We start from the raw sequence: 21,055 nt of genomic DNA, 5'->3' as shown, positions 1-21,055 counted from the left end.
ATGCTTATCTAGTTATTGAACTGCTTAATTCTAATAGGGATTTTATTACTTGTTTTGTTAAACAGAAATGTGCAAATAAAAATGTTAGTAGCTGCCCAGACCCAGGCACAAGGAGCGCTCCACTGGGAAGCACTTCCTTTGATAAACCACTTAGGACAAATATTGCATTTGATCTCATGAGGCAAAAACTCCTGCTGGCACAGTGTAGTCCAGGGAGATGGTAAAGAGGTTTCCCCATCACAGCAGAATAGACATGAGCACAGAGGACACAGCTAATGCCAACCAGTCCACAAGCTGGACAGAACTACAGCTTGCTCTGTCTCTGTTGGCTTTTTTCTTCCTCCTCCTCTTCCACAGAGACCAACTCTTCCTTGAAAAAGGGCTAGTGAATTGGGCAAGAAGGGGCAAGAAGGGGTAGAGTCCAGTGCTGGGCAGTCCAGCTCAATCACCCATTCGTGCCTGCAGGAGGCAGTGCAAAGGTCTGCAGGGAAATTACACCTTTCGAGGGACAGTCCCAGCCACTCCACCAAAGGACCAAAACACACGGCATAGAAAAGTTACCAGGTACTGCATTCCCTGTTGTTGTGTTTGTCTTCTAGATATGCTGAGGTCATGTTGGAAATCTCAAACTCAGGTCACACTGATGAACCAGAATTTAGCAGGAGAGAGTAAAATACCAGCAGGAGCTGCAGATGGAAGTCGTGAATTTGCCACAAGAAAGAAAGAATCCTTAATCATTAATGCTGAAAAATAATATAACCAAAACTGCTTGTTGGTGATACTTTATTTTCACAGTTCACACTTTTCTGACTAGACAAATTAAAACACTGAGGAAAATTGAAAAATAACTGGATCAGGTGGATCCTGTTGCTGTATTTGGTCCTGTGTGCGCGTGCAGTCCTGCTCTGCAAAGTGACTGTGAAACTGCCTGGATGCCTTTTGGGTAAATTTGCATATAAATCAAATATTTCCTAATTACCTTTCCTGAAAACTCCAGCTAAAATCAGAGCAAGATGAATTCTTCTGCTCAGGTGTTTTTGACAAGTGAGGAAGGTGATGTAGGTCAGACTATGGCTTACGTCACATTTTGGTAGTTCTAATTTTCTCCCAAAGACTTTCAGAGGAGTCACTGACTAAGGCTGTAGCCAGTCCCGGTGATGATGCAGCAGAAGGGACCGGTTTGGCTGCCAGCTCCCGACTCAGTGAGCTTTGCAGTGCTGGCAGGAACAAAAAGCAGTAAAAACTTGCCTGTCACTGAAGTCAGCAGCTCTCACAATGAATGCAAACAGGGGGCAAATCTGCTGAGTAAGAAGATGCCTTCCTACATGGTATCTTTAGAAACTAGAACTCTAAATAGACAAAAAAAGAGCTTAGAAATCAGCGGCTGCAAGCATGGAGTAAAATCAGGGATGAGACTGAAAGCTTAAATGATAACGGCAGCATTTGATGGTATCTCCCCATACACATTATCCAGAGGGTGGTGAAGCATAATTCTCAAGCCATACGTTTGCAGTTGCAGTTTAGGTTGCATTTTGCCAAGCTAGTTTGGACTTGAGGCAGAGGTAATCTTCGGGCTCTTTTTTGAGGAGGCAAGTTAAGAACAGCTCATCCTCGGCAGCAGAGCGCTGTCCTGCATGGCCATCTGGAGTTGCTTTTATCGGGGCTGTAGGAAGGGGTTAGTGAGAACCACTAACGTAATCGGCTTTTCATTTCTTACGAACGCCCATCCTCACATTCGAACATTTGCCTGTGTGCGTGGGGAAAGCCGGTTTCACCTGGCCATGAGGGTGCTCCGGCGCGCCTGGACACCCCGGGCACTGCGGGGTCCAGGGCGCGGGGCGGCACCGCTTCGGTGCTCGGGGTGGGCAGCCCCGGTTTTGGCACGGCCGGGTCTGGCCAAGCGCACGTGTTGCCGGTGCTCGGAGAAGGCACGGCCAGCAAATAGCTCCTGCTCGGCTGAGGGGGCTCAGCACCGGGGAGCTGCCGTCGGGTCCCGGTGCCGTCCTAAATGATGTGGAGAAACCACATCTCCGGCTCCGCGCTCGGCCCAGATGGCGCCGGCTCCCACAGCCCCTCGTGCTCGGGGCCGGTCGGTCCTGCCACCTCCCGCGCCGGGGCATTGTCCGCCGCGACCCCCCGCCCCGCGGCCCGCCCCGTCCACAGCCCTCCCTCCCTCCCTCCTCCGCCCGGCCCTGCCCCTCGCCCCTCTCATCCCCAAAGGCCAATGGAGACGGGATGCGGAGAGTAGGGCCGGGACGGGCGCGCCGGGGCCGCTCCGTCCGTACGCAGTCTCCTCCCCTCGGGCGCTGACCGGTGTGTGGGGCGGCCGGCGGGGCATGCCCGCCGCGTCCCGCTGAATGGCGCCGCTGCTGCTGCCGCTGCTGCTGCTGCCAGGTGAGCCCGGCCGAGCCATTGTCCGACCGAGCTCCGGGGCCGCCGCACGTGGCTTTATTTATCCGGCGGGACTGGCCGGGAGGGAGCGGGAACTGGGACCGGCCGAGGAGGGAGCGGGAACCGGCCCCGGCCCCAGCGCTTTGTTCGCGCCGCGCAGACGGGGCGGGAGGAGCGCCGGGGGGACCCTCCGCGCTCCGGCGAGGGGCTTTGGCTGGCGATTCCTTGTAAAATCAGCCTTTTTACGACGCGCCCCGCTCCGGCTCCGTTGGCAGCCTCGTAAAATCGGCGAGCGGCCGCACCTGCCCGGCCGCCCCGCCGCTGCGGGGGCATCTCTCGGGCCGCGGCGGTGCTGAGGGCGCTGGATCTCCGGGGCGCAGCGCGTTTGAAAACGAGCGGGCAAACGCCGCGGCGTTTTACAGCCCGATGGCTCCGCGCCGCTTGGAGTCAGCACCAAGTTTGTCGGGAGTTGTCCGAGTTCGGAGCGCGGAGCGTGTGATAGCGATAGCTTTGCCTCGTGCTGCGAGGATGACTCGCAGCTCGCAGTGCGCTTGGTAACTCGCACGTCTCTGCTTATACGTCTGTCCTTACAGGCAAAATGTTTGTTTGTTGTTTTCCCCTCTCTCTCAGGAGTGTGGTGCTTTAGCGAACTGTTTTTTGTGAAAGAGCCTCAGGACGTTACTGTCTCAAGGAAGGATCCGGTGGTTTTAGACTGCCAAGCCCGTGGTGAAGCTCCTATAACTATTACATGGCTGAAAAATGGAGGCAAAGTGTCTGAAAATGAAAGGATCTACACTTTATCCAATGGCTCGTTGTATATCAGTGAGGTGGAAGGAAAAAAAGGAGAGCTGTCTGATGAAGGATTTTACCAGTGTTTAGCTCTGAACAAATATGGGGCCATTCTCAGTCAAAAAAGCCACCTCACTCTAGCAAGTAAGTCCCACCTCTTGTTTATTAACCTGCTCGTGAGTTTGTGACGGCAGTTCCCTGAACAGCACACAACAACCCATCCTTTTGATTATGTACCTGAAAAGTTAAAGTATAAAAGTATAGAGCAATTCTGTAGAACCTTTGTTTCTTTTTCAGTGTTTAAAGAGTATGAGAAAAACTTATGGTGGTCCCTGATGTGGCAGGAGAGGCTCTGCCACCTGTGAGACCTCTTGAGCAGTGTGGGTGGCTCATGGGTGTCACCAGTCTCGGCAGCAGGTGATGATGCAGAATTATGCTGACAACGGGCTACAGAAGTCATGGGTCTTGTTTCCCAAGTGCTGTTCTGGCAGCCTTACAAGGGTTATCTACAAATCTGATTAAAAAAAAAATCAAAAAAATTCCTTGTTCAGTAGCTTGATGTGTTGTGCCATCTCGGGGCAGGGCAGAATGATTAATATAGATGTCTATCTTTGGGAGAAGAAAGAGGGGAAAGGTTTTCTGGGCAGCTGTGAGGCTTGTATTTCTAAGGCCTTGCTTTTCTGGCACATGTGTTCAGCCAAGCAGATGTGGGTGCTGTCCCTTTTTGGGCCTGTAATGTGGTTCCAGTAGGAGAGTCACATTTCTAGGGTGACTCCCAACTGCTGGATGAATGGTGAAGGAAATAGTTGTGTCTAAGTGCCTTTATGGCTTTAACAGTCTGACCCCGGGTGTTTGTTGCCCTCTGTTTTCCTACCACCTTTAAACATATTGAGCAAGAGATGTGTGTTAGAACTGAATCCTGTGCCTCTTTCTATGGCAGTGCAGAGCTTTGCCATTAGACTGCTTCTACAACACCATCACCTTTTGCTTCCCAAAAGTACATGGGAATGTACTTTTCAAAGAAAAGTAAATTTTCTTAAAGTAAAGAAAACTTTCATTTCAAAGAAAGTATAACACAGAGAGTACACAGTTTATGTAGTCTTCTCATGTTCCCTCTATAATAGGACTTAACTGATGAACTTAATCTAATAGGAAAAGACTTCCTTTGACCTCTTCGACCCTGTTCTTAGTAGCAAGTTGCACAAAACTGTGGTGCTGGTACCTTTGTGGAAACTTCACATTAGTTGTAAGTTGTAGCTTTTCCTAAATTCAACCTGTATCTAGTTAATTGGTACATTAGCTTACATTAAAAACCGTGTGAATGTTGACATTTCTTGGTTTTTTCTGCGTGCTTCTGAACTGATTGTAAGAACTGTCCATAAGATACCCCAGGAAGGTGTGAAAAACCTTGTTCAGTGAGCCAGAACATTGGGCCATTCAAAGCCAGCCTGGAAGCAGGTGGCTCCAAGTAAGTGATGAGTTTTCACGTGCTGTAAGAACGTGAAACTCTGAACTCTCGATTTCAAAAACCTGCCTACTTATTTCGTTGCATCGTGGCATCTCATTCACGTACAGACCAAACAATACTTGGGTACTTTTGGTGAAATGGTGAAACATATATTAATATTTTTGACATTTAATTTCACATCACTATGTTTCAGAGTGTCAGCACCATTAGTAACTAGACTGAAGAAAACCCTTCTTAAGAGGATATGATTTTTTTGTTGTTGTTGTTAAGCAACATAAAGCTAAGCAGTGGCTGATGGATTCTGTGTGTAGGACTGGAAAATTCACTTTAAATCAGACATTGCAGGATGAGCTCTATGCTCAATATCAGAGAACTTCTGGAATAGTACAGAGCACTATGTAGTACAGTGTAGTAATGCAGAGGTAATATCTGGTTTTATTCAGATAGTACTGAACTTTTGTAAATGTTTGTTTCTCAGGTGTATGTTATTTCACCCGAAAGATACTTTGATTTTGTTTTGTTAATTTTCACTTGTGGACCAATAGATTGCATGCTGTGGAGTGAGGCTCTTGTTTTGCAGCCCTTTCTTTTCCCCCCTTCCTCTGCTCCTCTGTAGGACTGTGACAAAAGGCTTCTTTTTCTTCTTTGAATACTTGAAAGGTTTTCTATGGCTGTTGGAGAAAACTGGAAGAGATAGCGGATCCATAATGATCACAGTAGGTGTTGTTGACTTAGTGATTAAGTGGTTAACTAGTGGTCAAACATGAAGTTATCCTATGCAGCAGTCTCTTCTCTTTAGTCAAGCACCAATCTGACCGGTTTAAGAATGTCATCTTTACTGTGAAGCTGTGAAATTAGGCAGTAATTTGTATTGTTATAATTTGGAGCCCATATGTGCAAAATTAGTTTTCTCTCTCATTTTCACAGTGTTTCTGCCTGCTATCGTGAGTTGATTGAACTTTGCAAACATTTTATGTGAAAAAATGAAAGCCTTATAGGGGATTTTGTAGCGTTATAAGTTTGTTCAGAAGCAGTTGCTGCAAAGGCAAATTACCTTGTGGTCAGGGTATAGAAGGAACTATACATATTAAACAGGTAGAGAATAGGCATTAAATGGGCATTCTTTCTTTGGAGGAAAAAAGCAAATGCTCCCTTCAGTTACTGGTAGCAGCAGGGTGCGAGGATGTTCTTTTACTTTGCCTGGTCAGAGGTTTTGCCAATAAGCTTATCTTTTACTTCAGAATTGTAATGTTTAGTGTTGCATTTGGAAATCAAAAAGTTTAATCTGTCCAAGAGTTTAAGATCTGAACACACAAGGAGATCAGGTCTTGGTTTCTAAAGTTAGAAACTGGAAGCTGAAGGTTGCACTCTTGGCAAGAATCCCATTATTCATGTGCAAATTAAGAATTCACAGGGTTAAAAGGTTAGAAACTGGCCAGGATGAGGTTTACCCTTGTGATAAAGAGCAGATGACCCTCATTCATTGGCCAAAGCTTTCATGTAGCTCCTCTGCAAAGTTAGTGATTGCCATGAATTGTTCTTGAGGAATGCAGAAATTCAAATGTGAGCAGGCCTTTCCTTAAGTGTCACTATGGAGCCTTATCTCCCGAGCACATCAGAGTAGGTCTGCAGGGACAGGGTTCCTCCCCAGAGGCCCCAAGGCTTTGCTTTCCTGTTGTTCATCCATGCACAAAAGAATTTGACTAATTTAGGGCTTTTTTTTTTTTTTTTTTTTTTTTTGAGATCCCCCTACTTTTTAAAAGGAAACTGTGGTGCTGAGGTAGTGCTTAGGTAAAACTAAATATTAGTCTGAGTACATGCTTGTAGTTGCTTCCAAAGCAGGCTGATTGATGTGGGGGGAAAAGAGGAGGTCCTGTGTGCTTCTTTGTGAGGCTTCATGTGGAGGTAAAGTGATAAGAATATGACTTACTCAAAATTCAACTTACTGCTGCCACTGCTACTGAGAGTGGTCACTTTTAATGGAATATAAGAGGAATGTGGACTGTGGAGAAAGTCTCTTTGGTATGACTTTGAATCAGTCAAAAGAAAACAAGCTGAAATTTTTGTATTCCTGCATTTTTAAATTGCAACAATTTAACCACAGTTTACTAAGATTCTGTCTAAAAATAAAACTTATACCTCCAATAAGATAGTATTAAGAAAAAATGGAGAAGGTGGATCATGTTCTGAAGCCAGTAATTCAGAGTAGTGATTAGACAGGATGCTCACTGTTTATTTCCTTTTCACAAAAAGTGGAAATGGAAGTCTTAAGATGGTTGGATGGTATATAAACAACACTCCTAGATAACCCTTTCTCCTCTTGTAACTTGGCTGAATTGACTTTAATGTTTGTAAATTACAAGAAATGGACAGGTTTCTACATTTCATAAGAGTGAAAGGATATGCAAGCAGAAGGTTTTTGGAAACTTGCTCCAGGAGGAAACTGTGTGTGCTCACTGCACTGCAGCTTGTGAAACGCCAGGCCTTTTCACATTGCAGGCTATACTTTGGGGAAAACTCATAATTTTGCTTACCTGCTGTACCAGAGATGTGACTTATGGTCCCACTGTCCTGCCAGTAATTGCCCATATTTATGTTTTCATAGCCTAACAACATCTTTTGCTCTGCTTTTAAATATTTCCACTAGGGAGTGCACCCAACTGAGCCTTATTCTGTGCTGTGACAATCGTGTTTTCTTAGCAGTTCCAGCTGTTTGTTCCCACTCTTGCATTGTGCTGTTCCTTGTGTGGGCACAGCTGCATGTGTGGCTAACTGAACAGGGAACTGAGCTGGGTTAAAATAATAGAATTAAACCAAAAGATGGTGTTTAACCCAAATGAGTTCCCTGATACGGTTTGTCTTGGAGCCACTCAAAGTGATTGCACTGATGTAACTGAGAGGACTGATGTGGAGGTGGGAAGGCTCAGTGGAGGCTGCTGAAACGTCAGTACATTTAAGTTCCAGTATTTAAGGCAGGACCATGAGGCTCAGTGTCTTAGCACTGCCAGTTGGTAACAGTGAAGAACAGTAAGATTTTTGTTCTTTAACTGAAATATCCTGAAGAAATAAGAAAACTGGGAAATATTTTCCTTCTTAACTACTCTTGTTGTAGGATTTTCCTCTAGAACTCCCCCAGGCATCTTTTGACCCCCTGAAGCCCTACAGCACTTTAACAGAAGACACTGTCAGCATCCTTTTAAGATATAACCAACAGTTACTTCTTTTTTTTGTGTCTTTTTTTTTTGTAGTCTTTTTTTTTTTTTTGGTGGTACTTTCAGCAGTGACTGGTCGGCACTTATAAGAGCTCTTCCACAGTCTAAGGGATGGGCTTTTATATTGTTACTAGGATAAAAAAACATACACAATTTTGTTTAGTGCACACAGTGTTTGTTTCCATTGCCACCTTACTTGAGGAGTGAGCTTTTCATGGGTTTCCTCAACACCCCATTTTCAAATTTGTGTCAGGCATAAAGCCAAACTGAGGCTTGCTTTTCTTCCTAGCTACTAAGACCAAAGCTGTTGGGATTTTTACGAGTTTCTATCCCCGTAACTTTATAATGTATAAACTTTTTAGCAGCTTCTTTTTCAAAAGAATGCTCAATCTTTCTGGCAGTGTACTCTGGAGCTAATAAAACTTTCACCTACCTGAGCAATGTTGAAGGGAAACGTGGTACCGTGCTCGATTGTTCAGAGCTGTGACCATAAGCACTCAGTTCTTACCTGGTGCAAGTTGTGTGTGAGATGTGTGCACGAACCTGGGGAGATTTCTTTGCTACTTGCAAAGCAATGTATGGCAGCAAAAGATGCTGCTCTGTTCCTGCAGCGTGCTGCTCCCCCCCACTGCTCCCTTTCTTCCCCCTCCCTCTTTCTCTGCATTTCTTGGTGGAGAAATTGTTGAAAGGGCATTCAATAAGGCCCCCTTTTGTCAGCCAGCTCTGATTATCCTAAAGAAAAGGATCTCACTCTGAGCAGTTGTTTGCCTAGAGACTTGTTGTCACGTCTTCACAATTTAACAGCTGTGGCTATTGATGGTGTGCAGAACAATTTAAGACAATGACAAAAGAGAATCTCGGAGGAAGAATTTAAAAGTTACTAAGCTTTTCCCTACAGAAATATGGTCACGTCCCTTGTTGGACAATTTGTGCTTAGTTTTTGTTTGTTTTTCTCAGGATTTTGTATTTTTTGCACATTTTATCTCCAAAATTGTGGATATAATCTTTTGTTTAGTTTTGCATTGTTTTGGTTTTTTGGTTGTTTTTTGTTTTGTTTCATCAATAGGCCCAGCTGTTAAATTGGGATTGATTACTTCCAGTCTTTATAACTGGTAATCACCACCTAAGTGAAAAAGTAATCAACAATGTCAAGACTCCACATTTTGTTGAGTAAGTGTGGTTTGTATGGTCAACATTAGTTACTAGGGTCATCCTCTAGATAGCTTTTAAGCAGCAGCAGCATTTTAAGCGGTGTCTACATTTTAAAGTTGATTGTTTCAGCAATTGAGTTAGCGGTGGGAAAAAAAATTGCACTGGATGATTTGTGCTGGGAGTTAGAAATTGATCTGGAAGCCTTCCAAAACCTACATCTGTAGTGGAAACAATTTTTGGTTGTGTGGATTAAATAGTTACTTTGTAAAGACGTAAACAGCAGACTTAGGAAGGAGATGGTTGTGGAACCACCTGAGTGTGGATGGTTTGTCTGTGACATACTGTATGGAATTATTATAACCTCTTCTGGTTTTTCTGTATGTAAAAATTTTGGAGGAAGATGGTCTTCCTAATTTATTAGACAAAAATATAAATAAACATTACTGGACAGTTTTTTTTTCTGCTGCTTTTACTTTGTTTCATAACTCTCAGTAATAATTCTGTGGGTTTTTTCTTTTTTTTTTTTTTTTTCAATGAAAATAAACTTGATCTTCTGAGGTGAGGGGAAGTCTTTTTGGTTTTAACAAAGCTGAGTGACATCTGGATAATACAGTTGGCATCTGAATAATACAGTTGGCATCTCGAGGCCCTGTTCAAAGAGCTTGTTTCTCAAGTGCCCATCTTTTGCACTTCTGGTAGGAGGTTTCTGACACACCAGTGCATCTGCAGCTTAGGGAAATAGTATCCTTTCCCCCCAGAGGCACACAGATCTGCTGTGTGCTCCTGAAGTTCACTTAGATTCTTATTGTGATAACCTAAGAATGACAGAATGTGCAATCTCTGTATTTTATGGGGTAAAGATTTCAGGGTTCCTGAGTCCTTCTGTGCCACTGTTGCAGTAAACAACATTTAGAACTCCCACTGTGGTCAGGGCATTTTCTGAATTTGGCTGATGAGAAAGCTGTAAATTTTGCAATACTTAAGCTTGAAGAAGTTATGTTTGCTTTTAGCCTGAAAGTTGTAGCCATTGTGATAGTATTCAGTGACTACCCTCTTATTTGCTGGATGTCAGAGCAGTAGGATGCAATGTGAGAAATGAAATACTGAAAATGAACTTGTTATAAAAGGCATAGGAATGGTGACAACAAGCATTATATCCAGAGCTGTTATTGGAATTTAATCATTTGAGGCAAAAGTTGCCATGTACCAAGATATTGCTTCACCAGCCCTGGCAGGGTTACTGGGGAGGAAGTCAGCAAACAGTGCAGTTATTTAACCTTCTATAATCCTGCTTCTTGCATTTATACCTGTATAAACTGATTTCCTCCTCTGACTAAAGTGGTGAGAATACATTCATTCCCATAAACTATTTGAAAATGATCTTATGATGTTGTTTCTGCATTTAGGCAAAGTTTTGAGGAAAGGAATGACTCCTGGAATACAAAACAGAAAATGGTGATCAGCACTTTTCCTCTCAGGACATCACAGTTACATTTTGACTCCTATTTTACCAGTTTTTGTCAGTGGTAGAATACCACTGAGCAAATTACATCTCCAGCCTTTGACAAGAACCGTGTTTGGAAGCAGTGCCTGCCACCAAAGCCCTGGTGAAGTTCTGGACAGCAAGGTCTAAGATGCTTGTTTCAGAGTAGTGATAGCAATGTATTGTGAAAAGCATGACTCTGACTGCAGAGAGGGTCTTTGATATATTTTCCCGTCTACAGAATCTTAGGAAGAAAACTTCCCACATACTGGCTGATGTCAAGGGACTGGTGGTGGGATGAGTTTTGTCGCAGAACATTGCAATTCACTGTATCTGTGTTCAGATGTGGAACATCTTTGCCAAGCCCATGTTTTAAGCAGGTGCTGGAATGGGCAATAGATTCCATTCTGTGCAAGTTTTTCTGAATTGCAGCTTTGGGTGAGACAAATATCATCCCAGTCTCCTACCCTCAGAGCATGCTAAAATTATGATTTTGATTTTAATAATAGCTGTAATTTACCTTCTAGTAGAAGGACGTGTCATGGAAATTTGCTCTTTAGCTCTGAGGCACAGTAGTTTAATATTGAAATCATTTGCTTATGAGAGAGAGCTTTAAAAGAAATAACTACCTGATTGACCAGGCATAACAGGTACATGAAAGTCATTACAAGCATTAAACATGTCATCTGGTGTTAGTTTAACTGCCCCCAGCTTTGTATTAAAAGAAGTCTTTACAGGTTGTGGTGTGTGTCCTGTAGATAGTCTTGGATGAAAGTTGGAAACTGGAGGGGATTCTGTGAGCAGAAGCAACTCTATATCTTGAGACTGGATTTTTAGTGTCTTCAGATAATAATCCTGGTTGCATTGATTGGTTGCATTGTTTGTTCTCACTTCAGTAGATCAGAATTTCTTGTGTAAAATCTTAATGTTTCGGGGGTTTTTTTTAGCTCCCTTTGAGCCGTTTCAGATTAAAGACAAAACAAGATGAAATAAGTTTAGAAAAACAACTTGCATCTCAGCCTTTGCAGCATGAGCTGCTCCTGTGAAGCAGCAGTGCTCCATCTTCTCCCTCTAAAATCAGAAAAGTCCTCCATCAGCATGTTTTACAAAGTGGGCTGGTCAGTTCTTTTAAGCTGTACTGAGGGCAATTCACTTTCTGTACACCTTAAAATGGAGAGGAAAACGTATCAAATAGAAGAGCATTTCATTTATTTGCTCATCTGTTCTAACTTTCAGAATTCTCCCATCTTTGTCCTCTCCCATGTTCCCACTCTCTTCTCTTTCTCACCAGGTGCAGGCTGGTTTTGTTGCATTTAGTTAGTTTTTGTTTTTTCCTTTTCTCTTACAAATTGTCACATATGTGCTATATCATTGCTGTGGATCTGCAAAACTGCTTCTGGTGACCCCTCCTTTCTTATTCCTTATTGATGACTGGAAGGAGGTGCTGTTTTCAAGTGGAGCTTATTTTCACAGCTGTGGCAGAGGAGGGAAGTGTCATAAGATACTTTAAGGTCAGTTTTGACCCCAAATTTAGATGAGGTAAAAATGATTCGACCAGAATCTCTCTATCTGTCACTTAAAATCAGATAATAATTATGATTAAGAAAAAGCTGTTTTGATAGCCATCACAATAATATACAATAAAAACAGCTCAGTGTTACACAGTATTGTTTTTTGTTTTACAACCTGTTACAACTGGAAGTTATCAAATAAGCCATTACCTTTCAAAGAAACTTCTAAAATTAATTTTAAAGCCTTTGAACATGCAGAAGAATTTTTACTCCTGCATGTACAATCTTCAACATATTAATAAATTGTTTAGGTGACTTATCAGCAAATTAACTAGTGTAAATTATTAAATTACCATTTCGCTGTCCACATCAAGATCTCTAGTAAACCTCTAATAATGTAACACGTGCCTCAGGCAGAGCTGTGCATTATGTATGTTCTTTGTAATGAGAATTCGTTGACTTTATGAAGCCATTGACAGACATTTATCATTTTGTTCATTAAACTTGTCTGTGACATCCGGTAAATTGATGTTAACTGGAAATGTTCTCTGGGAGTTCTGGCACGACTCTGTCATTTTGCCTGAGGAGAGAAACTTTGTACATAGTGTGTCCCAAATTACAAGGGTGAAACTTCCTTCCCCCACCTCCAAAAGCTTAAGTGAGCACATGACCAGCTCTTCCCCCCCCCCCCTTGTTTGTAATGCTTATTTATGCAAACAGCCCTGTGGCCCACAGTTTGCAAGCAGATTTATCATTGATCTTCAATAGAGGTTGAAAGTGGATACTGCTTTTATTAGTTCAGCCAGTCTGTGCCAGAAAGGCAGCTCAATTTTATCCCACAGTGCACAAGAAATTAACTATGGAATTCATGGTAGTGCTGATGGGAGTTTTGTGTCATCCCCAGCACGTGGCAGTTGGTCCTGTTTTTAATGGTCACAATCTTCACCTGATGTTGCTTATTGGTGATTCTCACAGAGTGTATGATGGGTGACCAAATGCATTGCTGGAAGCCTTCAAAAAACACATTGTAGGGCAGTGCCTTGTCTGGTCTTTTAAAATTACTGTGTTTGGAATGAACAATATTTCCTTCATTCTGCTCTTGAGCAGTGTGCTCTTCTCCCAGTGCGGAAAAAATACACCCTTTTAACACCTGCCAGTGTTTGATTTCTATGGATTGCTGTCTCTCGTAATAGTAGAGGTTGTTAATAGGGTATCTGCCCACCTGCTAGTGTTCCTGTTGTGCTACCTGAATCCAACTGTACTGGGGATGTTTCTAAATGGACTTCATAAATTGTGATATAATTTGACTAAAATATTTATTAATAGGCCTAAGATAATATTTGGATTGCAAAACCTTCAAAAAATTAAATATCCAAAAATACATTACATAAAATTTTTGTCTTTTGAGGGAAAGAGTAGAGCAGTTGGGTCTTTAAAATATATCGTGTCTCAATACATAATAGTTCACTGGATTAAATGAATTTATTGATTTCTGCTTCTTTACTGACACACATTTATGAGCAGTTTCTTTGGCACCATGGCCACGTGTCAAAGGTCATAACTTTCCTTCACTGTGGAAGAATAAAAGCTTTCAGATGGTGAATCCCTGAAATCTAAACAGGGCTTTATCCCCCTTTCCCCCCTCAATATAATTACTGGGTTTGCATAGATTTAAGATAAATAAACCAAAATAATAAAAACTATGCATGCTAAAGGAACCCCTCTATTATCTATAATAAAATAGCTGCAGGAAACTCTCTGGATAGAAGGCAACATATCTAATCTGCTAATAGGTGTCATTGTGGAGCACATGGTAGTACATTAGGCTCCTTTATGGCCAGAGACTTGATTGAAAATTGTCAGTTTTAAGAACAAAATAAACATTTCTCATGAAGAATTTTATTATACTTCAGTTTAGAAACAGTTTTCTTTTAGAGCCACGTGCACTTTGAACACCAGAGGTGATACTGGAAGTAGATCCTACTGAGAGAATGAAGCACATTCATAATCTCTGCTTTGTGTTTAGATCAGCGTTTATAATGTTGACATTTTCTTTAATGCCCTTCATTTAGCAGTAAGTAGCCTGTGGGATTTTTGTTGTGTACTAGATATGGAAGTCCACTGATGACATAAACATGAAGCTATTAAAGAAGTTTAATGAGTCCACTAGTTTGCTAGAGCTGGCTAGAGGTAAGTAGGCAGGAGTAGTGTGGATTTGGGACTTTCTGGGAAGAGCTACTAACTGGTAGATTAACTCTGACCATGTCAAGAAATAGCAGTGTGAAGGTAACCTCAATGAGGTGTTACTTTGATTTAAAATAATGAAAATGTTTGTGTTAGGTAAGGGGATATATATTTGAGTTGTCAGCGTGGCCTGCCTATAGTCCTCTTAGCAAGGCTGTTTCTGAAGCAATAGCAGAGCCTAGAGTTGTTTCAGTCGGAAAAACACCTGCCCCAGGAAAGAGATTTGGCTGCCAGACTTTATTTTGCATAGTAGAGATGAAGCCTGTTGATGGTTTTGATCATGATTCTTGCCAAAAAAATACCAGTGCTAGACTTTTCTTCTGCTTTTTTTTTTTTGGTGTGTGCAGATGATGATTCTATTCTAAGGGGGCTGGTGGCATTTTCCCCTTAAATATTTCTACTGCAGAACTGTAGTTGTTGTGTTTCTGACATATTACCCTTTTGGGTAGAAATTTTTCATGTCAGAATCCATCTCTTTGCTCCTAATTTTTTTAATACAAAATACTTTGTCAGGACTGTTTATCCTAAATTAATTTATTCCCTAGAACAACTCTAAGATAGAACTGCGTTCTCTGTATTTTTGTTTTTCACCAGGACAGCATGGGAATGTCTACTTAGGCAACAGAGACATAGGATTTGTTGGGGAAGTGGTCTTTGTGTCTGGCAGTAGCTTTTGTTGTTGCTATAACTGGTTGTCCTGTAAGTTCTGAGGAGAAATCTCAAACTTTTTTTTTTGTTTGGCACATGTTCAGCACAGCCTCACTCAGCTTGACTTGCTGGAGACACAGAAGGTGCTATCTGTGCTTGTGAACACTGAGCTGGGCCTTCCCTCTAAGCAGTCCTAGACAGATGTAGACTTGCTCTTTTTTTTTTTTTTTTTCCCCTGTTCTGCATTAATGAGGAGCTGAAGTGTGATCTAACACTGCCCGGAGAAACCAGCTGGCATGGAAAGCTGCAAACAATGGTCTAATTACCTGCAGAGGAAGTTTGGGAGGGGAAGAGGGTGAGGTGGAGGTGTGAGCAGTCTCACGTGTCTAGAGGTCAGGGCGGTAAGAGAAGTGCATTGGTGGGAAGGGGCTGGTGCTCAGGAAAATCTTGTGGAGAGAGGCCTGGAACTGGTTTTGTTTGGAGATTGCCATTGGCTACAAGGTGGGAGGAGGAGAGGACTAAAGGTCTGGCAAAGACTGACTCAAGAGAGTGTGCCCATCAGAGCAGCTGATCTTGGAAGGTTGACCCAGGAGGCCTGGGCTTCCCTTGGGAACTTCAGGAAGACCAAGAATACCCTCCCAGTCAGGGGAGCTTTAGAGCGTTAAAAATGCATTGTTGCTTCTGCCAAAGCTTCTCCAATGTGTGATGTGAGTCTGCCTGTCCCTACTTTCCATGGGGAGTCTGTGATTATGCGTTTATTATGGTCTCAGTGTTTGATAGGAGGTTCTGAGGTTTGATCAGTTGGACCAAGCTGGGGAAGCCATCCATGTTTGCAACACGTGGAGTGCTGTGAAGGATCAGTGTCCTGGACACATAAATTTGGTGAATATTTCAGTCCACCATCCAACTGTTTGTCTATACCCAACAGTAAAATTAAAAAAGTAATTGAATGTTATCTTAAGGTGGTGTTTGAATGTAGATGCATTAACACTTGTGAAGAGCTGTAGTGCAGAGCACTGCAGAGAAGGTCATAGGGAAGTTGGTAACTCTGTTTTCAGGGCAGTGCTTAACAGAGTATAATAAACAAGGAATGAGGCCACACACTGAACAGAGAGGAGAAAACAAAATATTGAATAGATGCTCATTATGTGAGCACCATTCATTTGGTGCTGTGAATAGTGGGGGAAGTGTGATTGTGCAGTTGTATTGTTTCCTAAAGCATGTATATAAACAGTGCAAATCAGTTACATAAACAGCTTCGTTTCTCCAGTTTCCCAACGTCTGGGCATTTGGGTTTGGAAATTTTCATACTGTGTGTGTATACATGTGTATACATGTGTAGTGTTAGTGGGGAAGTTTGAGGGTTTGCTTCATTTATCGAGGGATGGATGTAATACAAAGAACCCTGTAATAAATATGCTTGAAAGTATTAGAGTTTTCTATGGGCAAGGTACCATGAAAAAAGGCTTGTTTACAGAGGACCTTGTGGCAACTTTCCAGACAAGTAAGTTTGTCAGAACTTTTTTGATTCAACCAAAACATGGGCTGGTGTCTAAGCATGTGTTTAGCAATACCTTTAACTTGATAATACCCTTTATATCTATATATACATATATATATACACACACACATATGCTTGTCTATACACTCTCTGGTGTTTGTCAGGGTGAACTTTACTCTCCCTGTGACCTGACTGAGATGAAATTGGGTTTATTGCTGGTGTGCAGGAGAAGGTTTTTGAGGTGCCATGCAGGACTGTGGGCTCCAGTACAGTGGAGGTGTTACCAATGGTGGGTTAACCTCCTCCTTCATCTGGTCTGCCTGTTCTCTCAAGTACAAGTATTTACTGCAGCACATAGCCTAGAGTACCACCTACTTGTTGGGCTACAGGTATTAACGTTGAGCCATAGGGCAGCTTTTTGGAAATACAGCCCCACAGTCACGACGAGAAGAAAGCCCTAATATGTGTTTTTTTTCTCTTAATTTTTTTTCTTTACCTGGCACATTTATGTAAAGAATCTCAAAGGCAGTGAAGTATTCAAGACCTTATGCCTTCAGTGCAAAGTCTGCACCTGGATCCTCTTGGGGATCCAGCACCTTTGGGTGCTGGAACCTTCTTTCTCTGAGGATGTTTTTCACAGGCGTGTTTGGAAGCTGGAATTATGAGAAAGGGTAAAGCATTATTTGTGTTTATTTTAATTGTCCCTTTCGTTGCTATTTAGTTGCTGCCGTGTTCACCATTGTCTCTGGTTTATCTAAATAATGTTTGCCTGGCCTTTCACAAACTTGTGGTGAGGAAAGATGGTGACCACCTGAAACAATAATATCTGTGGCAGAATAGCCTGAGAACTTTAAATAACCAAAGGGGACGGTTTCCAAGGCAGCTCAGTGACCTTTGGATCCCAGAAGCAGACTATTCATAGAGGCAAAGCCTTTGTCCTGCTTTGCCCAGTGGTCAGTGAACTCTGGCAGGCCCCTCGGCTCACCATCTTGGCCCTAGACCAGCAGCTGGTGATTGATTCATTTAACTGTCCAGATTCACATTCTTCTGTCAAGGACTTGTCAAGGAAGAAAAAGGTTCTATGGAGGGCTATTCATTTTACTAAAAGGAAGGGGATGTATTATATGATTGAGTGGATTACTTTTGGGTCAGAAGAGTTCCTGCATTGCTCTGTTTTAATTCGGCCTTCAATCAAAGAGAGATTTAGTTTATCAGTGTGGTGTGGTGCTGATGCAGAGGGACAGATGATTTCAATTCCATCAGTGCAATAGGGTGGTTTGGTTTGGTTTTTGTTCCCCCCCCTTATATGATTTGTCCACCTCACTATTTTTCTGCCAACAAATCTACAGATTTTTGTAATAAGTGATATGAGAGTTAAAAATATTAATTTCCATTGATCTCACTTTTTACTTTGTGCGTTATATGAGTACTAATGCTCCTACTAGCTTTCATATATAGTTTTAAGCAATCCAGGAAAGCACCGAGTAATTAAAAGATTAGTGTGTTGCCTCTGTTTTATATGAAGAGAAAACTGAGAAGAGAATAAATTCTACAGGATCAAACTAATAAATTGCTTTCCTCCAGACAACACAGGCAACTGTAAAGCTGAGGGTAGAACCTGGTATTTTCTCTCTAGTCTCTGTTTTCACCTGATGAACAATAGTTCGTTGTACAAACCCAGAATTTTTTAAATGCTCAGGAGAGCTATCTGTCTGTTTTCAGCTGCTGGCTTAGAATCCCCTTTTTGAAAAAAGCAAGGGAGGTGTTTCCGTGCTTTATTAAACTTGAGTCGTGTCTTCAGTTTTATAATTAACGCATCCAAAAACCAACTGGAGAGATGTGTTTCATCTTCCTCGTGCTGCCAGGCTCCTCTGTCCGTCTGCTCTCCAGCTGGGTTGTGTTTCCTTAGCATTAGGATTTTCTTGCTGGTCCTCTTCATGAAGTAGTGAGAAAAGTATGTTGTTGCTTAGCTCCTTCCACTGGAAATAACAGGCATTAAAAAGCAGATCCCGCCAGTTAACCTCCTGCCTCTGTTTGAATGAACATGATGAGCTGCAGCAGATGAAATACGACCTTCAAGTTTCTTTACCCTGCTCTCATAAGCTATGTATTGTTTTGATTTGGCTTATTGGACACATTATGAGGGATTTCTGATTGGCTTCAGGCCAGGGTGTTGTACTGATGGAAGTTCAAGTGCATAATATAGAAGAAAATACAGTGAGGCTTGATCTTGTATTCTTTTCTCTCCCTCTTTTTTGAGGGAAAAGGGAGAATTTTGTATTTGTCAGGATAAATGAATGGCTTAACTAAAGAGCACAAGAGAGGAAGGAAGTCTGAGATAATATAACCTGGCTAACTGTTCTCTGTTATGCACCTCTACATGTGTGTCAGAAATCTGGGATAAATAAAACACCTGTTGAATAGGCAGCATCTTTCTTGGAGATCTGGTGGTGTTCTTTCAATGCCTTCAGCTGCATTTCTTGGGGATCAGTCCCCGTTCTCAGAGCTTGCTTGTTCCAGGCTGGTGTCTGAGATGGGGTTACTGGCTTCTCTGTGCTCAGATAACACTTCCCTCAGTGCTTCCCTGGTGGCTTTGATTCATGGCCTTGGGTTGGAGATAAATAATGAGCTTTTAAAAAAATCATGGACAGGAAAAATGGATTGTCATTGTGTGTTAGAAAATACAGGTAATTTAATAACCAAAGGTATTACCTACTTAGGTAGAAAGAACATGGTTGTTTTCTTGCACTATGACTGGGCAAACTGGAAATCCAACAATCTCACAATTGCCTCCCATCCACGCTGTCAGTAGGCAGAGCAAGGGTGACTTACTCTGACGACACTGAAGTCAATATGCACTTCTGACTTGTTTTATGTGAAAATTGCAGAAGTTGTAAACTTTTCCCCCTCTCCCACCTCCAGAATTTGTCAAATAAACATCTGATTAGAGGATTTAAGTAGCTTCAATAAATAAGTATTACTGAGAGTGCTTTTTGTTACTTGGGTATTTTTGTGTGAAGTTTGTTTCTGATTTTCTCCCTGCTGTTCTCAAACTTTAGGACAGTCGGACTTCAGCTGTCCCTCTGTAGATTGTTTTTGCGGGCAAGATCTCTGGGCTGTGTTATGCAGTAGTGGGGCATTTGGTGACAGGGAAATGAGCTGCAGGCATTTGGCCCTTGAGAGTGGAGGCATTTCTTCTTTCCTTTCCCCATGGGAATGCTGAAATGTTGTCATTTGGAGAGTCAGAAGGGCTTGAATTCCTAGCCCCTCTCCTCAGCGTTTTGCAGTGAAATTGTCTTTCATCCTGAGGGATGCTGGTTCTGAAACACTGGAATCAAAAAATGGGGAAGAGTGCTCATATCTCTCGGGGATAGCATTTTTGACAGTCTGGGACTGACCAGCACTGCCATATCAGCTTACACTCATTCAGATGTGCACGGTGTCAGTTTGCCACTGGATGAAATGGACCCTCTTCCTCTGCCTTGCCCCAGATGTGAGGGAAGGCTCGGGGTGGGCGGTGCGGCACAGGAATGTGTGGGGCCCCTCTGCTGTCCTGGGATGTGCTCTGTGGTGCTGCCCCTGATTGATGAGCTGGGCAGGGTGAGGTGAAGAGAGGGTTTTGCATTCTGCTCAGTGTCTAGCTTTATTTTAGCCAGGAATAGCATTTATTTATTTTTAGAGGTACGTGACTGATAAATAGAGGTCTTACCCTTCTGCTGGCATCTGCAGTGAAATTCATTGGTCAGAATGGGGCATATTTATTCTTAAAGTGCTGCAGGCTCTTGTTGCTCAGTGCTGAAATTGTCTTTTCTGTGTTGCACTGAGTGATTATTGCATTTTTGTTGTTCTCTGAGGAACCTTAGAATCATAGCGGCCAATCTTTAAATCTTTAATTTTCTATTTTTGTCTTTCTTTGTGTGGGAGGGTTTTTTTGGTGTGACTGTTTTTCTTTTTTTTTTTTTTTTTTTTTTTTTTTTTTTTTTTTTTTTTTTTTTTTTTTTTTTTTTTTTTTTTTTTTTTTTTTTTTTTTTTTTTTTTTTTTTTTTTTTTTTTTTTTTTTTTTTTTTTAATGCCAGATTAGGATAGCTGTGAAGGGACATGTCTTTTGTTGCAAAATCCTGCTTGTGTTCTGATCCTTGTCTTCGTGTTGTAAAGTGCAAAACTGTGCTGGATGTTCCCTACGCAACAGTTGGGCTATTAAGCAGAACTAATTCTTCACAGAATGGCAGCAACTCCAAAGAAAGGCATCTGTAGGATTAAGCAGAGATACTAGGAGGCAATCACTTGGCAAACTGCTGAAGGAAAGCAGGCCTTGCAAGGGAGAAAGTGGTGTGTTCTTTCTCCTGAATGCAGGCAGCCACACAAGTAGAAGAGCTTTGAAGCTGGTTAATGTGGCTTACTGTGTGCCTTTTCTCTCCTATTTCCTATGCTTCTTGTCTGCAGAAGAGCAGAGGGGAATTCCTTGATAAGTGCATTAGCATTTATTGTGCCTTCTGTGGCCACACACTGTTGCCTGGATGATAGATAGACTGAGAAGGGAAAACCCCAGCTGGGATGCCTTCAGAAGTGAAAAGATCAAATCTCTCATGGTTGTTTACATGGTTCAGTAGGGTATGGCAGTTACACCATCAATAAACTGTTGAATATATAGAATCA

At 42.2% G+C, this 21,055-nt stretch overlaps 1 protein-coding gene across 1 annotated transcript in view; it reads left to right on the top strand.

Annotated features, from left to right (window-relative positions):
• The first annotated feature begins 2,336 nt into the window (after nt 1-2,336).
• PRTG (protogenin) overlaps nt 2,337-21,055 on the top strand; it is a 78,001-nt gene continuing 59,282 nt past the window's right edge. The window contains 2 exon segments of the mRNA XM_027881466.1: nt 2,337-2,403; nt 3,022-3,324. Coding sequence (XP_027737267.1) covers nt 2,337-2,403; nt 3,022-3,324 — 370 coding nt within the window.

The sequence above is a fragment of the Empidonax traillii genome, unplaced genomic scaffold, assembly GCF_003031625.1.
Source record: "Empidonax traillii isolate 1590-97213 ecotype Southwest subspecies unplaced genomic scaffold, ASM303162v1 scaffold90:size2128546, whole genome shotgun sequence".
Lineage (NCBI taxonomy): Eukaryota > Metazoa > Chordata > Aves > Passeriformes > Tyrannidae > Empidonax > Empidonax traillii.
Note: the sequence above shows the minus strand (reverse complement) of the source record. Positions and strands in the feature narration are given on the sequence as shown.